The sequence below is a fragment of the Rhizopus delemar genome, genomic scaffold (assembly GCF_000149305.1).
Source record: "Rhizopus delemar RA 99-880 supercont3.2 genomic scaffold, whole genome shotgun sequence".
Lineage (NCBI taxonomy): Eukaryota > Fungi > Mucoromycota > Mucoromycetes > Mucorales > Rhizopodaceae > Rhizopus > Rhizopus delemar.
The window spans coordinates 4,476,924-4,503,740 of NW_027137828.1; the positions used below are offsets into that span (position 1 = coordinate 4,476,924).

At 35.0% G+C, this 26,817-nt stretch overlaps 6 protein-coding genes and 1 non-coding gene across 7 annotated transcripts; 6 read left to right on the forward strand and 1 right to left on the reverse strand.

Annotated features, from left to right (window-relative positions):
- Positions 1-150: 150 nt before the first annotated feature.
- Positions 151-1,527, forward strand: RO3G_03985 (uncharacterized protein; the record flags this gene model as incomplete). The annotated part of the gene is made up of 2 exons (XM_067658575.1): positions 151-751; positions 809-1,527. 2 exons carry the CDS (start codon positions 151-153, stop codon positions 1,525-1,527), a joined length of 1,320 nt encoding a protein of 439 aa, XP_067514676.1.
- Positions 1,528-8,595: 7,068 nt separating this feature from the next.
- Positions 8,596-10,828, forward strand: RO3G_03986 (uncharacterized protein; the record flags this gene model as incomplete). Its single annotated transcript, XM_067658576.1, has 3 exons — positions 8,596-8,790; positions 8,862-10,019; positions 10,085-10,828. 3 exons carry the CDS (start codon positions 8,596-8,598, stop codon positions 10,826-10,828), a joined length of 2,097 nt encoding a protein of 698 aa, XP_067514677.1.
- A 2,423-nt stretch (positions 10,829-13,251) lies between these two features.
- Positions 13,252-14,274, forward strand: RO3G_03987 (uncharacterized protein; the record flags this gene model as incomplete). Its single annotated transcript, XM_067658577.1, has 1 exon — positions 13,252-14,274. One exon carries the CDS (start codon positions 13,252-13,254, stop codon positions 14,272-14,274), a length of 1,023 nt encoding a protein of 340 aa, XP_067514678.1.
- Positions 14,275-17,872: 3,598 nt separating this feature from the next.
- On the reverse strand, positions 17,873-17,945 carry RO3G_19040. The gene has a single exon. It is a non-coding gene; the product is annotated as a tRNA-Thr (tRNA).
- Positions 17,946-18,909: 964 nt separating this feature from the next.
- On the forward strand, positions 18,910-22,338 carry RO3G_03988 (uncharacterized protein; the record flags this gene model as incomplete). The annotated part of the gene is made up of 2 exons (XM_067658578.1): positions 18,910-20,548; positions 20,708-22,338. 2 exons carry the CDS (start codon positions 18,910-18,912, stop codon positions 22,336-22,338), a joined length of 3,270 nt encoding a protein of 1,089 aa, XP_067514679.1.
- A 337-nt stretch (positions 22,339-22,675) lies between these two features.
- RO3G_03989 (uncharacterized protein) lies at positions 22,676-23,628 on the forward strand (the record flags this gene model as incomplete). The annotated part of the gene is made up of 2 exons (XM_067658579.1): positions 22,676-23,081; positions 23,276-23,628. 2 exons carry the CDS (start codon positions 22,676-22,678, stop codon positions 23,626-23,628), a joined length of 759 nt encoding a protein of 252 aa, XP_067514680.1.
- A 316-nt stretch (positions 23,629-23,944) lies between these two features.
- RO3G_03990 (uncharacterized protein) lies at positions 23,945-25,606 on the forward strand (the record flags this gene model as incomplete). The annotated part of the gene is made up of 1 exon (XM_067658580.1): positions 23,945-25,606. The coding sequence occupies one exon, from the start codon at positions 23,945-23,947 to the stop codon at positions 25,604-25,606; it is 1,662 nt and encodes a 553-aa protein (XP_067514681.1).
- Between the last annotated feature and the right edge of the window lie 1,211 nt (positions 25,607-26,817).

Sequence of the window (26,817 nt, forward strand, 5' to 3'; positions counted from 1 at the left end):
TAGGAAAAAAATCTCCCCAATTTTCTCCTTTTCCCCGTCAACGCATTAATTTAATTCATATAAAAAAAGTCAAATAGATTTGTTTTTGTTTTTATTTTATTTTTTTTATTATCCACTTTACTCTTTTATATATATACACATCAATTCAATATGGTTCAATCTCTAAATGACTGCACTATTACTCGTTACGAAGTTCGTGATATCCGTTTTCCCACTTCAAAGATGTTGGATGGTTCTGATGCTATGAATAAAGACCCTGATTACTCTGCTGCCTATGTTATTTTTTACACAGACAATGAAAAGTTAAATGGACACGGATTAACTTTCACTTGTGGTCGCGGTAATGATGTTGTATGCGCTGCTATTGAACAGCTTGCTTTGAAGTTTGTCAACAAGAAATTAAGCGATTTAGTATCTGACATGCGTGCCACCCATCAAATATGTACTGGTGACTCTCAACTTCGCTGGATTGGTCCTGAAAAGGGTGTTATTCACTTGGCTACAGGTGCTGTTATCAACGCTATTTGGGATCTTTGGGGAAAAGCTGCCAACAAGCCTGTGTGGAAATTGGTAGTTGATATGACACCTGAAGAATTTGTGCAGTGTATTGATTTCCGCTACATTACTGATGTCATTACTCCTGAAGAGGCCATTACTATGTTACGTGAATTGGAGCCTACCAAGTCTCAACGTGAAGCTGAAATGCGTGAACATGGATTCCCAAGTTATACTACATCTGCTGGTTGGTTAGGTAACGATTAGGACGTTTATGCTTTTTTAGAACAAAGGTTAACATGATACTACTTAGGTTACAGCGATGAAAAAGTTCGTAGGTTGATTCGTGAATCAAAGGCCAGAGGGTTTACACATTTTAAGCAAAAGGTAGGAGGTGATAAAGAATCCGATGTCAGACGAGCTGCTATCATCCGTGAGGAAATTGGTGATGAAGGTACATTGATGCTGGACGCAAACCAAGTTTGGGATGTGCAAGAAGCTATTGACTGGATGCAAGACCTTTTGAAGTTCAAGCCACTTTTCATTGAAGAACCCACTTCACCTGATGACGTCCTTGGTCATGCTGCTATTCGTAAAGCTCTTCACCCTCACACAGCCGTTGCTACTGGTGAACACATTCAAAATCGTATCATCTTTAAGCAATTATTCCAAGCTCAAGCTATTGATTACTGCCAAATTGACTCATGTCGTGTAGCTGGTGTCAATGAAATTCTCGCTATTTTATTAATGGCAAAGAAATTCAATATCCCGGTCTGTCCTCATGCTGGTGGCGTTGGTCTCTGTGAATACGTTCAACATTTGTCTTTTATTGATTATATCTGTGTTACCGGTACAACTAAGAACCGTGTGCTTGAATACGTTGATCATTTGCATGACCACTTTGTCCATCCTGTCGTTATGAAGAACAGTAGATATACAACCCCCCTTGCCCCTGGCTATTCAATAGAAATGAAACGCGAATCTATTGAAGATTATACATTCCCTACTGGTAAAATTCATCAAAATCAGTAGAGAACTTTATGGAAAGCAACTTGTAAAATTTTAAATACAATAAATATTGAATAGCCTTTTTTTTTTTAAAAAAAAAAACTATATTTATAAATAGGATATTGGTATATTTCACAGACCTGCGATACTATTTTTTTTAATTATTGGTAAACTGAGTGAATAAACGTAACAAAATTGGAGAATTTAGAATAAAACTTACAAGAAAAGAGACTGAAAGGGAAAGCAAGGAACATGCTTATGTAGATATAAACTAAAGTATAAGAATGCTAGATGTGTTTTTGGTTGAGTTGTTTAGTGTACATATATGAAAGTGAGAATAATCAATGTATGTATAGAGTTGAAAATAATAAAAAAAAAAAATTAGTAAGAACTCAAAAGCTACTATCATGTTTATAACTTACACTTAATGCATCTAAATGTTGAGCAGTGATAATTGTTCAGGAGAAATTATTGGTTTCCAAGTCTCCTTGGTCTTTCTGGTTTTCTTAATCATTAAGGACCATCATGTCTGAACCTTTCGGAAATCTGGCCATTCTCACGAAGTGAATGAATGATATGCAACATGTTGAGGCAAGCAGCTAAGTCGCGATTCCAGAGACGAAATTGTTCCCTATTGTCAGCGTCCCCATGGTTATTAATCGCAAAGGCTCAGCAGTTTTGATTTGTACACCTTAATAGGCCATGTCTAATAACTTGAGGGAGGGTTTACCTTCTATAAGTACGAGGATTCGGTACCATTCGAAAGGTCTTCAAGGTCATTTCTTCACAACGTGGACAGCATTTACTTGTTTGAGATTCATCAATCAAGAATGATGTAAAACAGTAACTGATTGTAATTGACATTAATAAATAAGTCTTAATACAAGATCATAATTAAAATAAAATATAAATTTATTTAAATAAGATCATATAATTGATTTAAAGTAAAAATACTCTTTTAGGATATATATTGTGTTCATGAGAGTTCTTTGAGAAGAAGAAGCATCATCTAAAATAACAAAATCCAACCCAATGTCAGGAATATTGCTAATCTTTCATATAATTGAAATAACACCTAAAATAACGTTATTCAAATCAGTGAGTAATTCCCAGAATAAAAGATAACTATGACAGACATACAAAAGAACAAATGAAAAGTTTTCATAATCATAATTAGAGATAACACTTGCTAAAGTACCTGAAGATTAGAAGAACGATCACAATAGAAGATATAAAGCCACTCACTCAATAAGACATAAATACCTGCCTTCAATTAAAATAATTTTTATGTTAGCTTAAACTGAAATAAAGATCAATCTCAAAAAGTACTCACTGTTTCTCGATCTTTGTTTCTACCTTTTTCTTTATAATTTTTACCATTATACAACAATGATCAACTGGACAGGCATTGACATCATAATAAATATTATTTGGCTAAAGATTTAACTGCGACCATATGCCAATAGAACAGAAACAAGCACGCCCATAGAGAGAAACTTGAAGCAGTTGAGCAACTTTGAGATACTTGCAGATAATAAAATTGAAAAGTAAAAGGAAGTAGTACTTGAAAACCTAGTAAATGCGTCTCTATATAACCTCTTTATTATATTTCAAGACGAAGGATAGAGTCCATTTAACCAAACTACAACTTTATATAGAAAATGGGATTCAAGGTCAATTATATTATTGAGCTTGATAAACAATATACAGTAGCGGACAAAACTGGTGCACAAAACTTTTTTTCAGCTTTTAACTACCATTACTTGCTCATGATGATTGCAATAGCTATGAAACTATATTAGAAGGCAGATATGCTAGCCATTGTAATATATGTGTATTCTTAACCTGACATTGTTAAAACTGAGCGAGGAACATGCTTTTTATTTATAAAATTTTATATTTCCTAAAAACCGCAAAAGTGTCTAAAATCTAAGACTTTGTATAATCATCTCATCTCTTGATATCATCGAATATTCTTCTTGCCATATGCTAGTAGTATGCGCATATATCACTTTCAGTAAAAGAGCCCAACTCTTTAACTATTCTTTTCCAAAGATAATCTATCCTTTTTGGTCTAGTGTCGTATCGTCATAGCTTTGCCTTCAATTGCCACCGGACATGCTTAAGAAGGCTTAAGCCGGGATTAGTGGTAAATAACCCTTTAGCACAGAAGCCCTGTTATCAAATATTGAGTTTGTGGCATGCCTTGGCTTGTGCTTTGTGTCATTGTCATGCTGAAACGAGAGATTACGATATTTTAGACCACTATACCCTAGGCTTTTGTGGTATGTAGTAAGCGAAATACATGTGTATACCTATGACTTTATTACAGCATCGTATACTTGACGCAAATATCCTGGTCCTCAATATCTAATACAGCCTAAAAATGTAACAGAGCAACCAACATGCTTCATTGTTTGATCACCGTAAAAAGATCGCTAAGGTTGCTCGACTTGCTTTCAATATTAGTGTATACTATCTGCACTCATAACATTCATGTTTTTTTCATTGCTAAATATGATGGACTTCCAGCCCTCTATAGTATGCGATGGTTTGTCGTGATACCACTTTCATCGCTTTTTCTGGCTTATACAGCTAATGAAAATCTTTGATTCCTTAGTTCCAGACTCAAAATCTAGCTTCCTACAGTGCCTTTTGACTGACAGTTTGCTAATACTGTATCCTAAGGACCTCAAAAAAAGCTGAGCATCAGAATCTGTGCGTAAAGATCCTTGTCGAAACTTTAGGCGGATGATTGCATTAGTTATTTTGCTGACTACGACCGGTCGACTACCACAGTCACAAGCCTTGATGTTCTTTTCTTCCTTTCTTATCCTGTTGATTGTCCATTTGGAGATTCTTGCTACCCTAAAAAGATCCGCTACCATACGAACTAAGTGTATTCGAAATCTCAGAGCTTCGCTTTTACAGTTACTTATTTTCTTAAGCATATAAGGCAAGTACTTTGTTATAGTGAATAGGGTAAAAACAAAAGGGGGAATTCAATGGGAAATACAAAATAAGCATGGGTTTATGTATTTTTCAAGAGCTACTAAAGCTCACTAATATACTGTAAAATCTGAAAGCAAACGGGAGAGATATGAGGCAAATTGAAAGAAGGCTAGACAAGTACTATATTTTTGGCGAAAATTGAAATATTCAAAAAATCACTAAAAATGACCTTATGCCTGAGGGATGCCCGACACAGTCCCCGTTTACATATCATAATGTATAGTTTAGACTGCCTTTCAGATGGTATATACCACAAAAGTCGCAGACATATGGCGGAGATGCAATACTGATTTTCATTTTTGTGCACCAGTTTTGTCCGCTACAGTATGGTTAATATTAGAAATTAGCTTTAAATAATATGTAACAAGTGACATTATGTATTCGGTACTTATTATTTATTATATAAAATCTGGGTAACCACATATGAGCAATAAGTATTTAATAGGGTATATACGACAAATCTCTTCAATGCCAGCTTGACTACACATACGGGTGAGGATGGCTTCTTTGAAGTTTTTTGCAGGAGTAATGATGGTGCGAGAAATCTCCATGACAGTCGCCTCACGATCTAGACCTTGTTTACGATATCGGTGCTTTTCTACTAAAGTACGCTAACCTGCAGTAGATAATTAACTGCTCGTTTGAGGTGGTTACCAAAGTTCATGTGGACATCAAGAGCTAAGCATTGTAGATCTTGATGTCCTCATAGATTGTGCTTTATTGAGAGAACATAAACCTAGGCCGCTGGTATCCAGTGTCTTGAAGATAGGGCTCAAGCTGAAGACCAATGCGCTGATACATATCTCAGATCATGTTACTTCACACTGTGTGACTGTTATAAGCAACTAAGGAAGGCCACGTCTCTGCAAGAAGTCTTAGTTTATCAGACTATGTCGTATCCCAACATACTTTAAACATGATTCATATTCAATTTATAAGAAATCAGAGTAGTGAATGCTTTACAAAGATTTATTACAGTCTTTTCTCTATTATTCGGTCATAATTAATTCCACTCCTTTAACTCAATGCAAGTTTTTAATATAACTTCGGATGCAATGCGACATAAATGAAAAACAAATCTACTTAAGAAATAATTATAAAACAGCCCACTTGCATAACCTGGAACAGATCTTTACATTAAAGTTTATTCACACTAGATCTACAGTTATAATTAATTAAAGTATCTTGAAAAGGATTTAATTAAACCTCCATGAAAAGAATATAAATACCAGATACAATAATATTAAGTAAAAAGATAACTTTTTAAGTCTCGTTGAATTTTATAGTCTTTTTATTTTTACGAGATAACACAAATAATATATTGGTTTTCCATTTTGATTTTGATTTTGGTTTTTTTTTTTTTTTTTTTGCGGACAATAAAGATTTTTTTTTATCTCATTTTAATTAATTGCAAGATGGCTAAGTTGACCTGACTTTTAGGTAAGATTTTCTTACTTAGTAAAACGAGGGTTAAAGGGCACATATTAGATACATTACCTATATGGCTAGGTGTGAAGGGATGATCACGTACTCCTTGGTAGTGGCGCCTAGCAGTTCTTCGCCAAAAGTTTTGACAAATGTGCACATGTCCTCAGTAGGTGAGCAAACGGATATAATTTACAGTGCCTTTATTGAGCCGCAGTAGCCGAAGATTGGATATTTATATATATGTCCTCAGTAGGTTAACAAGCAAATAGAAACCTCTGTTCCTTTATTGATGTCGTAGTAACTGAAGATTGGATGTAGTTATGTTGTGAAAGGCGATGTTCCATCGTGCTTACTAGCAACATAACAGCCATTAACTCTGACAACATACGGTTTACTAATTTTTACATTTTATAGTGCTTTAAAGATCTCTCTTTTGTTTTGCTATTAAGTCAAATTTCCCACCAAAGTCGTCACTGTTTATGAATATCAAATAAAGCTAGTTTATAATTAAACATATACACTTTTCTCAAAACAATTCATTAGCAAAATTATTATGCATTTAATGCAATAAATAAGATTTTTGACTAGTTCTTTTCTAAATTTTACCTAAAGAGAAAGCCAATTGTTGTATGACTGGATTTAACTACATCTATTTCATTTATATAAAATTAACTAATATAAAATAAATATTATACCAGAAGTATATTTGCATGATTGATTTACTACATATTATGACAATGAAACGATAAACAACAATATTTTTTTAAAGAGAATTTTATTTATAAAGTGACAATTCCCGTATAATTGGGGATCGCAGCGACTGCCTAACTTCGCCTTCGTCATCCTGCACTGGGACAATCACCTTGGCAATATCGTTGAAGATTCCTACAATTTTGGCTATTCTTGTTTAGGAAAGGGGGGGGGGGTTTTAGGTAAAAGAAGTATAACAACAAAGATAAAGAAATACTGTTAGAACTTGGTATCTCTTTATTAAGTTAAGATAACTAAGATTGAATATGATAAATTCTACATGTAAAAAGTGAGAGTATTTATAGACATGATACGGATAAAGAATTAGGACAGATTTATGATCAATTCGACAGAATAGATGATTACTATTTCTAATTATTAGTTTAGCCTGTTCCTAGCTTGTATTGTCAATTATGCTATTGGGATGGTTTCAGATAACTCTGGATGTAGGACTATTTAGGAGATGGTACGGATGAATATAAAATCCTCTAGTTCCGTGATTAGATATCATTGCTAATAATAACATCTCAGTCAGGATAAAGGTTTACATGACTTAATGATGATCCGGTAAGTAATTGTCATTCCTTATTCAACATGCTCATATCATCAATAAACTATATTACAACCACGCCATACATTTGACTGTGTGAAGTTAATATGAATAAAGCTTAATATAAAAATCTAATCAAAGTCTTTTATTGATCTGTGTTGGGAATAATGTTATAAATGATTCCAAGCTATGTCAACATACTATTCAGGATCATATCCGATTCCTTTTACTAAAATAAAGTGACTATAATCTTATGTATCCTTAACAACTTCCATAATAAGAATAAATACAAAATACCATTTTCATAGAAATCCAGTATCATGACCTCAGGTCTCTCAGATCCCCAGTCGGGTCTCCGAAACTTACATATCGGAAATTGAAATGTTTAGGTATAGTGCTCTAACCTATGAAATACTTCACTTTTACAAAAAGTAAAGTGCGATCGGGTCTCTGATATCCAATGTATCCTTTGTATACTTTGATAACCAATAAAGTGCTTGAAAAGCTTTTTTATGCAACTCAGCTTTGCTGTAATAGAAAAAAAAGGGGAGTGACAGGGCAAGTACAAGAAGTCCTTTGACGTTTCATATAAAAGCCAAATTTCTAATATTGATTGGTGCATACGGTAAGCTACATTATTGTGACAAATATCGGTTGTTAGGGATTGGATCCTCATATCAACAATTGAAAAATATACACTTTCTTTTTTGGCAACTAATTGCCAATTTTGCAAACATATCTCTTCTACTATTTGTTAAGCATTTCAATTGAACAATGCGTTGAAGAAAAATAGCCGATTATAGTTGACATTGATAAATACATGTCTTAATACAAGATCATAAGTAAAATACGAGTTTATTTAAATAAGATTATACAATTGTTTCCAAGTAAGCATACTCTATTAGAATATGTATTGTATTAATGATAGTTCTTTGATAAGAAGTACCAATCAAGATAACAAGATATTTTCTGTTGTCAGTAACCCAATCTAATGTCAGGAATATTGCTAATCTTTCATATAATTGAAATAACACCTAAAATAACGTTATTCAAATCAGTGAGTAATTCCCAGAATAAAAGGTAATCTATGACAGACATACAAAAGAACAAATGAAAAGTTTTCATAATCATAATTAGAGATAACACTTGCTAAAGTACCTGAAGATTAGAAGAACGCTTACAATAGAAGATATCAAGCCACTCATTCAATAAGATATAAATACTTGCCTTCAATTAGAGTAATTTTTACTTTAACTTAAACTGAAATAAAGATCAGTCTCAAAAAGTACCTACATTGCTCTTTGTTTTTGCTTTTATCTCTTACTTGGTTATTATTACTACTATACGACACAATGAGTCACGATTCAAACGCTGGTCCTTCTACTAGAGATAATGATATCGCTCTTCCAGATGCTGAACATTATGAAGACATGATTCGAGCCAGGCTAGCAATGGATAAAAATACGCAAATGGTCATTGCTGAAAATCAAACATATCGTCCCAAGAACACGACTGCTGCTTATAAATCTAAGCAAAGAGAATGGTTTGTAAGTTAAAAGCTATATGTTATAAAGATTGTTTGGGTGATGATTTCTAAATTGTTTGAAATTGAAAATAGGAATGGTGCGCCAATAAAGAAAAAGTTGCGGATGGTACTATTGTTTATGACGCAAAGCTAGCTTTCTTTCTCAAAGACTATGTTTTGACCCGTGGAAACAAATTCAAGAAAAATGCAGATGGATCACCCGCACCATTGGGTAGGGAATCAGTCCTTGCTTATGTAAAAGCTGTGGTTGATTTATACCATCAACAGGTAGAAGCAGGATTCAATAAGCATACAATGGCAAGAGGACCTATCGTGAAGCGCTTTCTTGACACTCATACCAAAAAGGAAGCAAGACGCAAAAGAACCGAATATGAGGATCGTGGGAAAAATACTTTGAATGATGGCTATACAGATCAAGAATTGCTTCGAATCAATCAGTATTTTTTGATTCAAAACAACATCTTTTCTTTGAGAAACAAAGTCTGCTTTTCTATGAGCCATGCCATGCTTATGCGTAGTGAGACTGCTCTTGGAACACAGCTGCCAGATTTATTCATCATGGAACTCAAAAATCAAGGCCCCTCTACTTGCTTTGCTATAGTAGCCACTATAACATTTGGTAAGACTAATAAGGATGGCAAGATTCAATATGGTTCTGCTCTTCGCCATAGGGATGTTGAAGTTTGTCCATATGGCGCTTTTGCTCAATATTTTTTTTCCTTGTTCCATCATCAAAACCTACCATTTCCAAACTTCTCGACTCGCCGTGATTGGTATGATACTTATTTGTTTCCAAACGCTACAGGGGATGGGTCAATTACCTATAGTGAACAAGCCAAGATTTATAAACAAGTGCTTAGGTATTGCGGTGTTCATTCAAGCAAGCTCACTCACATCAACAGAAAGAGTGCCATTAATATGGTTGCAAATGAAGGTGTCTCTGGAGACCAACAGAGACAAGTTGGACGTTGGGGTAGCGATAGAATGGTTGGTTGCTATTTAAGTGGCCTTCCTGTTGATGCCATTAAAGTGCTGGCCGGGTTCACTACTCGTAAGGGTGATTACTTCATCAATCGTGGTTCAATTGAGCCATCAGAAGAATTGCGCAAAATGGTGTTTCCTTGGATTGAATATTGGAGAGAGAAGTTTTACAGGAAGGAAGTTGAAGACGATATTGCTGGGCCAAACTTTTTAGATTTAATGGATTATTTAAGAACAGTTTTTTTGCAGGTAAGGATTATTTTTTTTACAAATCAAGTCATAATGCTTACGATATCTAATTATTTTTATCTTAGGACTCAGTGGTGTTGAAGGGAAAATACCCCGGAAGCTTTATTTGGTCCCACAGCATCTTTGATACTGATATTTACAAAGACTATGAAGAGCGTCTTTCATCTGCAATCGCTGCCAACGATGAGAAGTTCAAAATGAGCCAACATCTGGAAGTTTTGTTACCTGAAGTCGCAGCAGCTATGAAGACAGGGTTTGACTCAATGAATGCTATGCTGAACATAGTCCAATCTCAGAATCAACTCACTTTGAATGCAGTCAAGCAATTGGAAGCAGAAAACCGAACCATGCTCGCTGATTCTTTTTTGCAAATCTCAAACATGCTAAGACAAGGTGATGAGAATACACAAATTCAACAAACATCAACCATCCTTCCTTCCTCTTCTGTTCCGCTGTCATCTATTCCTTCCCCAAGTGCTGCTAACTCAAGAGGTCTACCATCATTCAAAATGAGTAGAAGTTTGATAAGCGTGACAGATGTATGGCGAGAATACTCTGTTGGTCTTGCTGGAAAGCCATCTATCAAGTCTATGGAAGAGCAGTACGGTGCAGATTGGCGCAAAGTAGACAACAGAACCGAGTCTAGGTTCTTTACTAGACGTCTTCCACTGTACAAGAAAATAGAGTCGCTGTCAAATGAAAGAGGTATAAGCTGTGAAGAAGCTGCACAATTTCTTGAATTCAGAAGAGTTTCTGACAAGCTTTCTATCAACCAAATGTGCAAGTTAGTCGCAGATAATCAGATTTAATTATTGAAATGTTTTTTGTTTACTATTGAATTAATAATAAAGTAATTTATTACAAATATATCATTCAAATGAAAGCGTTAAAGTATCAGCAGGAAAGCGGGATTTAAAAATTTCCAGAAACAAAGTATTTCACCATCCGTCCCTTCCCCCCAAAAAAATGAGGGGACCGCGTCGGAGACACTGCTATTCTTGAAAAAATACCCTCACAGTATAAGCCCAATAAGGAATAAGCGCTGCATAAAGACCTTAAAGAACGGTAGCTGGGATAACAATGAATAAACCATAAAAAGAAACCATAAATGGAAGTCCAATGTAACAATAGGAAAATAAAGGACAATTCCCCTAAGCCTTTCCCAGGTACCAACTATCAAGTATCAAGTAATCAAACATCAGTCATCTCAAATAGAATGGGAAAACCCAGCTAGTATATAAAGCCTTAGAATTAGTGTAGATAAAAAAGGATATTCGAATTCTTTTAGAATAAAGAGACTCTAAACGTATTTCTTTGTTCTATTCTTTTTTTTTATTTTATTTTTTAAAGTAAAGCTCAATCTTTACATTCTACAACAGTTACTTCTTCTTTTTCTTATTTTTTATACTTAAAACATTTCACATAATGAGGAATGTAATTTAATAAAAGAATTAATTCAAATTATTAAGCTCTCAACTAAAGAATGTTAAGGGATTCTAATGTTATGTGTAATATTTGAGGTTTTATAATATAAAAAGTACTAAGTCAATCAACAAATGTAAAAATAAGTGAGACTCAAAGTAGATTGTCCTTTATTCAAGTTAAAAATATGAGGGTATTTATACTTTTCTAATCACGGCTAAATAATAATATTCACAGTGTATGAGTATTGATTATTAATCGATATTAGACGATGAGTTATTTATGTGATTGGCATAGTTTAACATCTTCTTATCAAGAAGTAATTATTAATCCTGATCCAGGAGCTTATTAGAATATTCTGGAGTGGATCGGGATTTTATTGGAAGTGGCGTAATACAATGTCCGATATTCCTAATTTGAAGGACCATTGTTCGTAGTAACTTACATTATTACTTTATTACATGTGTAAATACCACATTATGTTGTAATAAACGAAGATAAAAAGAAATAAAAAAGCACCAAAACGATAATTACTTTGAGATACTTTTTATTCTTGATTATATCCAAGTTAAAAGTTATCCTTTTTTCAATCAGGATTTAGGTGGAATATTTATATTCTTTTGAATGATAATTCATGGGGACGATTGAGTTAAATCAATTGGTTTGTCATGTTTTGACATGTCAATAAGATAACAGTCTTATCAATCTAAGCTAAATCTTTACAAATGAGTTTGAATAAGAATAGATCCTGATAATTACCAACTGCCCTGAATAGCCAAGTTTCACTTTCATCTCAACAGTTGATTATTTACATCAGTTTATAAAATTTTTCTTATACATGTCAAATCATATCGGTCGTAACTATCTCTTGTCATTTAATCTCAGGTCTTGCTCAAACTAATATAAATAACCTTGGAATCTTTCTTTAATAAAAGTATTCGACTTTAGAACTATTGTTCGGTCTCGTTAATTTTTCTTTGTTCATATTTTTATACTTAAAACACTTCATGGTTCTTTCTTGATGTTTCATTCTGGATTGGGGCATTGTTATCATATCTTGTTCCATAGAATCTTATCTTGTATAATTATATTATAAATCGTTGTTCTAAGCTACTAGTGTTGCATTTATATATAGTCATTCATGGAATCGTTGTTTAAGACGGCACTTGTATTTTGTTCCTGAATGGTTATTTGGTTTGAGTAAACTCGGTTACTAAATAAGTACAGAAAGACTGAAACCTAATAATGGAGACAACAGGAGCTATTAAGGCACCAATCGGATTATCGATAAGATTATTTCTCAATCATTCGTTTAGATCAATAAAGTTACTATGCAAGAAAAACAATATTCTATTCTGACATACATAGTCTCAATGCAACTTAATACATTGGATCATAAAAGAGATTATGCAAAGACTCATTACTATAACAAGTTGGTATTACAGTGGGTGAAAAAACTCTAAAAACCTTATGACGTTATCAGCGTTTTTGATTGTTATGTTCTACCAAATTGGTGTATCGCCTTGAAATTTTGCATATATGTAGCACTAAAAATAAAAAATAGTATGACAAATTTTTAATCTCAGATGGTGGTTATTCATCCGAAAACAACTGCTAGAAGAAGACTAGTTTATTTTTAGAGTTTTTTCACTTCCATAAATGTCGGATACACGGACCGACCGACAGACTCCTCGGACTTTTAATGACTTATTATGACTCATAAAGGCTCCAAAAGAATAAAAGGAGTCGCTTTTCTCTTTTTTTCGTAATTTTTTCCATTTAATTTTTAAATATCTTAAACACCTCAATCATGCCTAAATCTCTCTCTGCTGACATCAAAAACGATATAAAGTCCGCTCTACTTGCTGGAAAAGACTCCATGGAGGTTGCGAACCGCTTTAGGATTACGTATGCAACAGTTAATAACTATGCGAACAAGTTTTTCCCAAACCGACATCGTCGACTTGGTGGTAGACCTATGGTTGTGTCCGCTCAGACGAAGAGATTCATCAAACTTCAAGTTTTACAAGGCCAACTCAAGACTGCAAGGAAAGTACATGGCAAACTCATGGAGCTTGGATATTACATATCATATAAAACCGCTATAAATGTGTTGAAATCGATGAACTTCTTTGCTGCGATTAAGGTCAAAAAGCCTTTGTTAACCGCAAAGCACATGAAGAGACGGCTAGCATGGGCCAAGAAGCACCAAAACTGGACTACGGATGACTGGCGACGCGTAGTATTCTCTGATGAAACAAAAGTGAACATTTGGGGCTCTGATGGGTGTAAGTACTATTGGTCAAGACCAGGGGACCCTCTTAAACCTCATCATATTGACGTAACTATTAAGCATGGGGGCGGTAGTTTGATGATGTGGGGGTGCATGACGTATGAGGGACCCGGATACGCCTGTCAGATATACGATGAAACTATGAGCTCGGATCTTTACCAACATATATTGGACACAACACTTCGGGAAACAATGGAGTACTATAATATGGATTGGTCTACTGCGTATTTTCAGCACGATGGTGACCCAAAGCATCGTTCCAAGTCAACCGTCCAATGGTTACAAGCTAATGGGGTGAGCTACATTGACGACTGGCCAGCTCAAAGTCCTGATCTTAATCCTATTGAGCATCTTTGGCATCATTTGAAGTTGAAGCTATCGTTATATGACAAGAAAGCCAAAGGTGTCCATGAATTGTGGGAAAGAGTTGAAAAAGATTGGAACTCCTTTGATAAAGAAGTTTGCAGAAGGTATATTGACACTATGCCTGCACGTATTAAGACAGTAATCGATGCCAAAGGTGGATCAACTCGGTATTAAGTCATCTATAATATAATAAAAGTAAAGGGAAAAAACTCTAAAAATAAACCCACAACACTTCTATCGCTTTTTCGGACTGTTAAATAATGATCTGAGCTTAAAACTTTCATGATATGTAATAGACAGCACAGCAAGTATGTCATAAAGTTTTTGCATGATCTAAGTCGCTGTGTATGCTCACAGAGGCTAAAAACTGAAAAAATATCTGACGTTTTTAGAGTTTTTTCACCCACTGTGTTTTGCCAAATATGAAATAGAAGACAAAAACTACAAAAAGACGATAGTTGTGAAACTAAAGATTATATATGACTTTATTAATAAAAATATTGAGGGTATTTATACTTTTTGAATGTCTGGGTCTTTACCGCTATTTCAATTGATCGGTTAAAAGAATGATATGGAATATAAGGAAGGATAGTGGATAATCAATAGCCGCTGTCTACTTGACGAATCAAGGGACAATGAAGTAATTAAACTATTGATCTAATGATAATTATAGAATAGGATTGAACTGCCGTTGTTGTAATCAGGTTCCGATATAGTCTTTTAGAACGCTGGTAGGACAACAGGGCAAGATTGGCTATTGCAGAATTCTCACGTTTATTAATAGAGATCTGGTTAGACTATAATTCTGTAGTATCCAAGTTTATCCATGAATGTTCACTTTATTAGTTGTGTGGATACAACACACTGTACATTTTTGGCGAAAATTGAAATATTCAAAAAATCACTAAAAATGACCTTATGCCTGAGGGATGTCCGGCACAGTTCCGGTTTACCTAGCATAATGCATATTTTAGACTGCCTTTCAGATGGTATATGCCACAAATGTCGCAGACATATAGCGGAGATGCAATGCTAATTTTAATTTTTGTGCACCAGTTTTGTCCGCTACTGTGTGGTATTTACACATGTAATAAAGTAATAATGTAAGTTACTACGAACAATGGTCCTCCAAATTAGGAATATCGGACATTGTATTACGCCACTTCCAATAAAATCCCGATCCACTCCAGAATATTCTAATAAGCTCCTGGATCAGGATTAATAATTACTTCTTGATAAGAAGATGTTAAACTATGCCAATCACATAAATAACTCATCGTCTAATATCGATTAATAATCAATAGTCATATACTGTAAATATTAATATTTAGCCGTGATTAGAAAAGTATAAATACCCTCATATTTTTAACTTGAATAAAGGACAATCTACTTTGAGTCTCACTTATTTTTACATTTGTTGATTGACTTAGTACTTTTTATATTATAAAACCTCAAATATCACATACTGTACATATGATAATTTTTTTTTCTTCTTTTTTTTTTTTTTGCTTTTCTTATTTTTTGACCTTTTTTTTTTATTTTTGCGGCTATTGTTATTTCTTTGACAATGGTTGTTAAAATAACTTAAGTTATTTTAACAATCCATGTCGGAGTTGTTTCGTACTGTAATAGCTTGTTTTCTATTTAGGCCTTGTGTATTTATAAAGGGTTTAAAGTAGTTTTGAATATGAAGTAAAGTTATATTTGAGTATTTTCTTTATAGGAGTGACCACCAGATCTTGTTTTAAAGTAGATCAGTCTTGATATAAACGTAATAGTAGCTTGATATGAGCTTTATGAACGTATAATCAAGTTTTATAGGAGCTTATAATGCCGGAAGAGTGATAAAAAGTTACAGGAAGTATGCCACAACGTATACGTAAGTATATTTAGAACAAAGGACGTTGGTCAAACTATTAGTAATAAATAAATGAAGAAATTGTGATTTTTTCAATATGCTCCCAAAACTGTCCCAATGCACCGGTCATTTTTTACATTTATTATCTCCGTCTGTGCTACATAACTTGAGAAGCAGTCTGTACCACGTACATCTACACCACCACAGCTTTCAAATGAGGTACAACAAGGCATACTTTACGCAATCAGTAATCGCACCATTGACGGTAAAAGACAAAATTACAAAACATTGGGACAGTTTTGGGAGTCACTGTATATGTTTTTGGTTTTTATAATTTTATTGTAACTTGTTAGTACTTGGAACTTGGCTTGTGTTAAAGTGATGTAGATTTGTTTAAATTGAGGTTTGAAGTCTTGAATGACTTGAGTTTAGGTAACTTGATTGAACGTTTAACAGTTCTTTAGAGTAAATTGTCTTTGAGTAGTGACCACCAGATCTTTTTAGATCAATAAGGTTAAGAATAAGATTGTTTGATAAACGATAAAAATAAAAGGGAACTTTCTTGATTTGTGATAACTCGGGTATCAGATCAGAAAGAATAAGTAAAAATAAAAAGAAAAGAAAAGGTAAATGTGACCCAATAAGAAAAGATTGCTTTTTAAGCGCAAGAGGATTTGATTTATTGAATTTATTGGATAATGTTATTTTGTTTAAAAATATTCATCTTATTTATATAAAAATTGGCGTGGCTTATTGTTTGTGTTGTTTGACATCTATGTCGAACGACATCAATGTCGCTGGACATCAAAATTATTCTTGTTGTGATGATTGGATTGTGTAAGGTTTTTGTAGTATAAATAGGTTTGTACTGAATAAGTCTTGATATAAGATCAAAGGTTTTGATTCCAAAAAGAGTAATAAATTGAATATAAGTTCGCTTGTAATAAGTGACCGCCAGATCTTGTTAAGTAGATCAAACTGTTTTGAGTAAAGTAAAATAAAAAGATAATATAATAGGGATTACAATGAAGTGTATATGCTTCAAGGGACTTCTTGTTCTTGATGTTAAGTAAAATAAAAGAAAAATAAAAGAAATTTACTTTGAATGATATTTATTTGAAATAATCAAAAAGTAATATGAAGTAGAAACAAGGTTATGTAGAAACAAAAGTAAGTAAGAACAAAAGTAAGTAAAAAGTATAAGAAATATTGAAGTTATTTATATGTTTTTGGTTTTTCTGATTATATGCTGTTTTTGATGATTTTATGGATATTCTATATTTTTTTGTATTTTTCTGGATTTATCTGTATTCATACGTATTTGTTTGTATGTTCCTGGATTTAAACTAATTGGAGAGAGAAAAGTCGAATGCTGCCAAAGTTTGCTGCATTGTGTTGTTATTTTGTAGTATGGTTGGTTTAGTTTGAGTGTTTTAGAGAAGTTTTTCTTGAAATTTTTAAAGTAAGGTACTGTAGTGACCACCAGATCTTTTAATTAAGATCAAATAAAAGTAAAGATAAAAAAAATAAAGGGATCAGGAACTTTTATGAGAAGGTTGCCTGTTTATTGAATAAAATATATAAAATAAAATGTGAGTAGAACTGTACTGTCCTTTTTCTTCATCTAAATAGTTGGGATATTTATATTGTTAATTTTTTTTTTTTTTCTTTTTGACTTTTTTCATTTTTTTGACTTTTTTCATTTTTTTGATTTTTTTGACCTTTCTCATTTTTTGACTTTTTTCATTTTTTGACTTCTTTGTCACAGTGTTACATTGTGATCAGCATTGTTCTCTTGATCTAAAATTTCATCATTTGTGCTACAGTAGCAATTGTGTTACAACACAATAAAGAACGCGACACAAAAAATGAAGAAAATAAGACAAAAAGGAACGTCTTTGATGCTGTTTTGACTGCCTTCTGCCAGAATCGAACTGGCGACCTTCTGCTTACTAGGCAGACGCTCTGCCATCTGAGCCAAGAAGGCGGGATGTGGATGTAGCTCAGTCGGTAGGATGTATGACTATTATTGTGGTGGTCGCACTACAAATAATGTAGGGGCTTTGACGTAGAATTTTAACACACCTAACAATCATAGATTCGTAGGTTTTATAATTTTTTATGAGAAAACATTATATCTTGCTGTATTGCACCTTTTTTAATTTTGAAAAAAGATTTAGGTGCGAAAAAAATGAAGAAATTGAACAGTATTTCTGTTTTTTTTGTAGGGTAAGTATTCATAGAGTTATTCATGTTTTAAAAAAGTGTCTGTTTTTTTTACAGATGATATTTTTTTTGGAAAGCCTGTTCCCCTCTATCGTTGAAAGACCGATATCTTCTTTTTTTTATTTTTGAGGGCAAAAAGCGGAAATCAAAAGTACTTTCGGATTATTTTGCTCAGAAGAATACATATTAGGAAGGTAGTGTTGTATCCACACAACTAATAAAGTGAACATTCATGGATAAACTTGGATACTACAGAATTATAGTCTAACCAGATCTCTATTAATAAACGTGAGAATTCTGCAATAGCCAATCTTGCCCTGTTGTCCTACCAGCGTTCTAAAAGACTATATCGGAACCTGATTACAACAACGGCAGTTCAATCCTATTCTATAATTATCATTAGATCAATAGTTTAATTACTTCATTGTCCCTTGATTCGTCAAGTAGACAGCGGCTATTGATTATCCACTATCCTTCCTTATATTCCATATCATTCTTTTAACCGATCAATTGAAATAGCGGTAAAGACCCAGACATTCAAAAAGTATAAATACCCTCAATATTTTTATTAATAAAGTCATATATAATCTTTAGTTTCACAACTATCGTCTTTTTGTAGTTTTTGTCTTCTATTTCATATTTGGCAAAACATTTTTTTTTGTGAATTCTTTATTGACTTTATTTTTAAAAACAACCCTCTTTTTATTACTACCTACCTTACCACTATGTCAAACTCAAATGACTTTAACTCTGCTGCTGCTGGTTCTTCCAGTAGTAATGATAAAACTTATCCTGATAACGCCCGTCGTATGTCAGATGTATCTACCTTATCTTCAGAGGCACAGTCCTCTGGAATGACCACGTCCGCAGTTTCTTCTGGTTCTTTTGAGCCTAGAATCGCAGCTCCATCCATCCACTCTTCTATTGAGGAGTTGGATTCCACCATCATCGGTGCCACCCAAGTTATCCTTAACTTGTCTGTTCGTCTTCTTTCCACGACCCCTGAGTCAGAGGAAGATAGCATGGTGCGCGCCAAGTACGAAGCCTGCTCCAAGGACCTAGAGAGACTAGTTCATACTAGATATCTCCTCCAACGAGCTATGACCCATGCTGTTCCTACCGCTTGGACTGGTGCACCTCAGGTTGCCCCTGCAGCCTTGAATGTTGTACCTCCAAACCTACCCCTCATGCAGTGGAAGGGTGCGGTCTTTGACCCATCTGCCCCTGTCTCTGTGGATGTTAAGCACTGCTTAAAAAAGTTTCAGGACGTGATGTTCGCACATGGTCTTGATCTTGATCAGCACTGGCTTCGTCTTCTCCCTCCCTGCTTGTCGTCTAGTCAACGTACTTGGCTTGATGAATATCAAGAAAAGGAGGATGTCCATACGTGGAGTCAGTTCAAAAAGGCTTTTACTGGCCATTATGGTGTTGGTTCGGCTGAAGAAAAGGCCACGTCTACAACGGAGTTGTTACGCATCTCCATGACTGCTGCTGAGACTGTTGACCAATACGTTGAACGTTTCAACAACCTCCGTCGCTTGGCACAGATCCAAGATCGCTGTGTCTTGACTCGTTGCTTTCTGATCGGTCTTCAGGCCGACATTTACAAGAAGGTGATCGTGTCCTTAGCCAATTGTACGGATGCGCAAAAAGAATCGGTCGACTACGTTGTCAAGTTGGCCAAGACTTTGTACCATTCATTGTACAAAGTACGTAGAGTTGCTAACGCTTCTCACACTTCTGCTGGCCCCTCCATGGTCAATGACTCCTCTTCTTCTGGTCGGAAGAAATCCTCTGCTTTTGTCTCTGGTTCTGCTGTTCGTGCTGCACCTTATCCAAAGGCTTCTAGGAAGTATTGCAGCTTCCATAAGACCACCACCCATAGCAACGATGAATGTCGTGCTATGAAGAAATCTTCCTCTCTTTCTCCTTCTTCGGGTTCTACCCAAGTTGATGTCTCCTCTGGTTCTGCTGCCTCTCAGTGGAATCCAAGAAACCAACCTTCCGGTTTGGGACGTCCGTGCCGCTCTTGTGGTGCTGACAACTGGCGTCCTGGTCATCGATGCAAAGGAAAGGGTCGCTCAACTGGCTCTTCGGCTGACGACTCTGATCTTGCTGGGCCTTCTCATTTGTTTCGCGGAATGAGTCGATCCCCTGCTTCTTCCTTGTCTTCCGTTGCCTCTTCTGGTAACGATGTTTCTGCCTCTGTTGGTTCTTCTGCCACTCCTACTACAAGTAGTAGTGATGCTTCTTCCGGTCGTAAGACTGATGCTGCTGGTCCCGTTGTCTCTGTTCCCGATTCGTCGGATGATATGGACATTGATGTTGCAGAAGCCCTTACTGTGGCTGAAGCTGCTCAGGCCTGTAAGTACATTACACATCACATCTTTTCTAAAGCGCCTTCAAACACTAATACGCTTTATGTTCCTATTATTGTAGAGCACATCAAAACATGGGCCATGATTGATACCGGTTCAACTTTTTCGTGTGTGTCTCCTTCGTTCTGTTCGTCGCTTGGTTTAGTTCCAACACCTAATCCAGGATCGATCAAGTTAGGACATAATAGTTCAAGTATTGTAAGCCGGTTAGGCATAATAAATCTTACTGTTTATTATAACCAAATCCGTTTGCCATATGAATTTGAAGTGTTTGATTTTAGCAGTGATGTCCCCATTTGTTTAGGACTTGACATTTTGCCTAAACTAAGAATAGGTTTAACAGGATTAGCCACTTCTTGGTTAAATTCTAATATTCCTAAAATACCTGATCCAGTTAACCCTGATGACTATAAGCCAAATGAAACTCCTGTTGGCACTAAACAGGAAAGACAGCAATTGATGAGCACTATTCAACCTTTGTTAGATGCTAATACGAGTATCCCCATGTCTTCTCATTGTAATTTACCTGGTGCTATCATTACTCTTGATACTGAACCCAATGCCTTTGCTTATCGAAGACAACCCGATATTGCTATTGCTAACAGAAAAATCATGGAAGACCAAATTCAAACTTGGTTGGATGATTGTGTCATTGAACCTGCTCCTTCCAATACTCGCTTCAACAACCCTATTTTTCTTGTTGGAAAAAAGGATGTTAACGGATTATACACTAAGAAAAGAGCAGTTATTGATCCACGTATGCTTAACCAACTCGTGAAGAATGTTGATAGAATGCCTTTACCTCTAATCAGTGATCTTCATCAACGTATGGGTTCTGCTACTATATTTACTACTTTCGACATACGAGCATGCTTTCATCGTTTTCTTATCCAAGAATCTGATAGACCTAAAACCGCATTTACTCATCCATTCACTGGTATGCAGTATCAATTTCGTCATTGTCCTTTTGGCTTGACAAGTACCGGTAACATTGTACAGCGTGTTCTTACAAATTTGTTCGCAGATCTTCCCTACACTGCACTCTATATTGATGATCTATGTGTCTTCAGCTCTGGTGACATGAATCAACATATTGAGTATGTCCGTGAAGTGTTGAAACGTCTTACTGCTGCAAACTTAATTATTAATGTTGAAAAGACACATTTTGCACAAAGTTGTGTAAACATTCTTGGATGGACTATTGGTAACAATGGTTCTCTAATCCCTGATCAACGTAAACTGACAAATATACATTCTTGGCCCACACCTAAAACTGGTAGACAAGTCATGAGTTTTCTTGGATTTGCAAACTATTTCCGTAATAGTTTACCTATGTTTTCTCGCTTGACTGCTCCACTTGACCGGTTACGATCTCTTAATTCTTTAAAAGGAATTTGGAATGAAACCCATGAATGCAGTTTTCGTAACATTAAGGATGCCTTGGTGAATGCCCCAGTTATTCACATTCCTAACCTTAAGTACCCATTCTACGTCGCAACAGATGCTAGTGCTTATGGTATCGGCGGTGTCGTTTATCAAGTCATCGACCAAGTCATTCAATATAACGCCTTTGCTGCAAGATCTCTTTCTCCTACCGAACGTCGTTATCATACAAACAAACGAGAGTTGTTAGCGATTGTATTCATGTTTGAGAGATACAGTAGCGGACAAAACTGGTGCACAAAAATTAAAATCAGCATTGCATCTCCGCTATATGTCTGCGACATTTGTGGCATATACCATCTGAAAGGCAGTCTAAAATATGCATTATGCTAGGTAAACCGGAACTGTGCCGGACATCCTTCAGGAATAAGGTCATTTTTAGTGATTTTTTGAATATTTCAATTTTCGCCAAAAATGTAGTACTTGTCTAGCCTTCTTTCAAATCTACCCATTTCTTTCTAGTTTGCTGTAAAATTTTATAATACACTAGTGCATTCCAATAGCTTTTAAAAAATATATAAACCCTTGCCTAATTTGTATCTCTCTATGAATTTCACTTCTTATTTTTACCCTATCCATTTTAACAAAGTACCAGCACTCTATGCCCAAAAAAATCAGCAACGATAAAAGAGAAGCTGTGAAATCTGGAATACGCTCAGGTCGTACGACAATGGATATTTCTAGAACAACAGGAGTCTCTAAATGGACGATCAACAGGATAAGAAAGGAAGAAAAGAACATCAAGGCTCGTAACCGTGGTGGTCGACCGGTCGTAGTTAAAAAAATAACTAATGCAATCATCCGTCTAAAGTTTCGACAAGGACTCTTACGCACAGCTTCTGATGCTCAGCTCTTTTTGAGGTCCTTAGGATACAGTATTAGCAAACGGTCGGTCAGAAGGCTTCTTAGAAAGATAGGCTTCAAGTCTGGAATTAAGAAGTACAAGCCTTTCATCAGCTATACAAACCAGAAAAAGCGATTGAAGTGGTGTCGCGACAAAGCATCATGGACTGTGGAGGACTGGAAGTCTGTGATCTTCAGCGATGAGACCAAAATCAATGTTTGGGGTGCCGATGGTATACGCTACTATTGGAAGCAAGTCGATCAACCTTGGCGATCCTTTCATGTTAATCAAACAATGAAGCATGGCGGCGGATCTGTTAGCTTTGGGGCTGTATTACATCTCGAGGACCAGGATATGCTTATCGAGTATATGATGGCACAATGAATTCAAAATTATGCACCCATATTTTGTCTACTACGTATCAAGAAAGCCTAGCATATTATGGTTTGAAACATTGTGATGTTTTGTTTCAACATGACAATGACCCAAAGCACAAGTCAAGGCATACCACTAACTGGTTATCTGATAATGGGATATCGGTATTAAAAGATTGGCCGCCACACAGTCCCGATCTAAATCCTATTGAATATGTTTGGCGACAGTTAAAGTCAAAGCTGTCTCAATACGATACCACACCAAGAAGCATGGACGATCTCTGGAAAAGAATCGATAAAGATTGGAACTCTTTTACTGAAAGTGATATGCAGCCATACTATGAAAGCATGCCAAAACGAATTGCTGCTGTTATCAAAAGACGAGGCAATTATACGAACTTTTAGGTTTTAATCACTTTTATGGTTTTTTTTAAAAATATCTATTCTTATAAATAAAGGCTTGGTTCTCCCTCATTTTTGGCAATGCAATGATTAAACTTTGCACAATTTGCAACATTTAGTACGCCTTCCATCTGATATAGTTTCATAGATATTGCAACTGTAATGAGCAAGTAATGGTAGCTTATAGCTGAAAAAAAGTTTTGTGCACCAGTTTTGTCCGCTACTGTATAATAAATGGTTATATAACCGTCATTTTACCTTGACAACTGATCACAAAGCCTTGATTTACATCAAGAAGCAAGTTGTTCCAAATGCTGCCATGCTTGTTTGGTTTGAAACAATTTTCGAATATTCCTTTGATATTGTTCATTGTCCTGGCATTAAGAATATTATCCCAGACGCACTTAGTCGTTTATTCCCAGATGACAATAAACTGGAGGGGGGTAACAATGTCAACAATGTTGCCATCTACAGTATCCGTGGTAAAGAAAAAGAAAAAAGAAAACCAACTTTTAAAGAAAAATCTAAAAGTTATGAAACACAAACATATGCAGTCACTTCTGCAACATCATCATCATCATCAAAACCCTTATTGCATCGCGCTTTGCAATATGAAGATTATATCACACCTCCTCCTGAGGAAAGAAAAGATATAATATTAAAGGCTCACTTATTAGGCCATTATGGAATTAAAGCCATAGAACAAACCATTCATGGTGATAAACTCCATTGGACTAATTTACGTCAAGATATTCAGGATGTCATATCCAAGTGTCACGAATGTAAAATGTTTAATATTGCCAAAACAGGTTATCATCCCCCTAGAAGTATCCTACCTGACGGACCTCTAGATCATTGGGTTATGGACCTCGGCACTTTTAATATAACATCTACGAGCGGAAATAATTTCCTTCTTGTCATGGTTGATTTATTTTCTCGCTTTACTATCTTGAAAGCCATTCCTGATAAACAAGCTCTTACTATTGCCAAACAGCTTGTTGATATCTTCTGTACTTTCGGCTGGCCTAAGGTCATTGCTAGTGATAACGGAAAAGAGTTTACTGCTACCATCGTCACTGAACTTATTAATAACAGTGGTATCGATAAGAGAGTGTCTAACCCTTTTAATCCCCTTGGTAACTCAGTCAATGAAGCATTTGTAGGAATTGCTAAAAAGACTATTGTTAAACAGTTACAAGGAAGAAAAGAAGATTGGGATCTATATGTACCTGCAACCCAATATGCTATGAATCTGAAATATTCCAGACTTCATAAGAGTAGACCATATACAGTAATCTTCAATAAAGTACCAAATGATATGAAAGATTATTCTCATATTAAACCCACTCTTAGAAGTGAAGCTGTAGATTCTAAAGCAATAGAAAACAGACTTAAATATGCTACTGAAGTCGTTATCCCTGCTCTTGCTAAACGCATTAAGGAAACTCAGGATGTAGACAATGCATATTTTATGAAAACAAACAAAATCGTTCACACACCATTCCCACTCCATAGTGAAGTCATGATTAAAAATGTGAATAAGGAAAACAAAACTGATCCGTATTACGAAGGTCCTTTTTATATAAGTGGAATGACAACTAATGGCAGTTACATATTAGTTGACAAACAAAATAACCTCTTATCAAGAGATGTACCAACCTCACACTTAAAACTTATTGCATTACCCAGCAATAAAAGTGCAGAATCAATCGATGACCAACATTATGAGATTCAAGCAATTATACAACACAAAGGAACTCCAGGTAATTACCAGTACCTTGTTCATTGGAAAGGATACGATGATCCTATGGATTACACTTGGGAACCTACTTCTAGTTTTGATGATCGATCTTCAATTGAAACATATTGGGCTCGTCGTCAAGCAGGTAATAATACTGCTGTCTCAAAGAAAGCAAGATTACCCAAACGTACCGTTCCTACTCGTGATCATCACAGTAGAAGCAAGAGATCAAGACGTTAAATTGTCTAAGTAGTTGACCGTCTTTTTCCCTAAGACAATTTTTCCTAAAGAAGGTTTTTTTTTACTATCAGGTTTTTATGACAACTTACTACTACGATCTACCCTCAATTATACTATGTCTATTTATCTGCCCTATGATCATTATCGCACTTATTGTGTATGACAATTACTTTTTCCTGAATCTTCACTTATCCTTTTACCGTTTGCTTCAAACTAGAAGGGGGCAATGTTGTATCCACACAACTAATAAAGTGAACATTCATGGATAAACTTGGATACTACAGAATTATAGTCTAACCAGATCTCTATTAATAAACGTGAGAATTCTGCAATAGCCAATCTTGCCCTGTTGTCCTACCAGCGTTCTAAAAGACTATATCGGAACCTGATTACAACAACGGCAGTTCAATCCTATTCTATAATTATCATTAGATCAATAGTTTAATTACTTCATTGTCCCTTGATTCGTCAAGTAGACAGCGGCTATTGATTATCCACTATCCTTCCTTATATTCCATATCATTCTTTTAACCGATCAATTGAAATAGCGGTAAAGACCCAGACATTCAAAAAGTATAAATACCCTCAATATTTTTATTAATAAAGTCATATATAATCTTTAGTTTCACAACTATCGTCTTTTTGTAGTTTTTGTCTTCTATTTCATATTTGGCAAAACAGATAGTCTGTGGTTTTTAGCTTAGGTCATTACAAACGTATTACAGAACGTAACAAAATAGTCGTGTTTGGGAAAAAAAAAAGACAAAGTAAAAAAAAAAAAAAAAAAAAAAAAAGTCTAGCAATAGAAAGTTCATTATTCAAATGAAAACAATAATTTAACAACAAATATACTTTATAGAAATGTAAATGTCTTTACATTATAAAATAATAATAAAGAAGCTCTGCTAACATTTTGTTACAAGGCAGTTATAATTAACAAATACATACAAAACTTTTTTGTTTATCAAATAAATATATTGCTTTATTATTTTTTATGCCAAATATTGTAAAATAATATACTGTAGCGGACAAAACTGGTGCGCAAAAATGAAAATCAGTATTGCATCTCCGCCATATGTCTGCGACTTTTGTGACATATGCCATCTGAAAGGCAGTCTAAAAGATACATTATGATATGTAAACGGGAACTGTGTCGGACATCCCTCAGGTATAAGGTCATTCTTAGTGATTTTTTGAATATTTCAATTTTC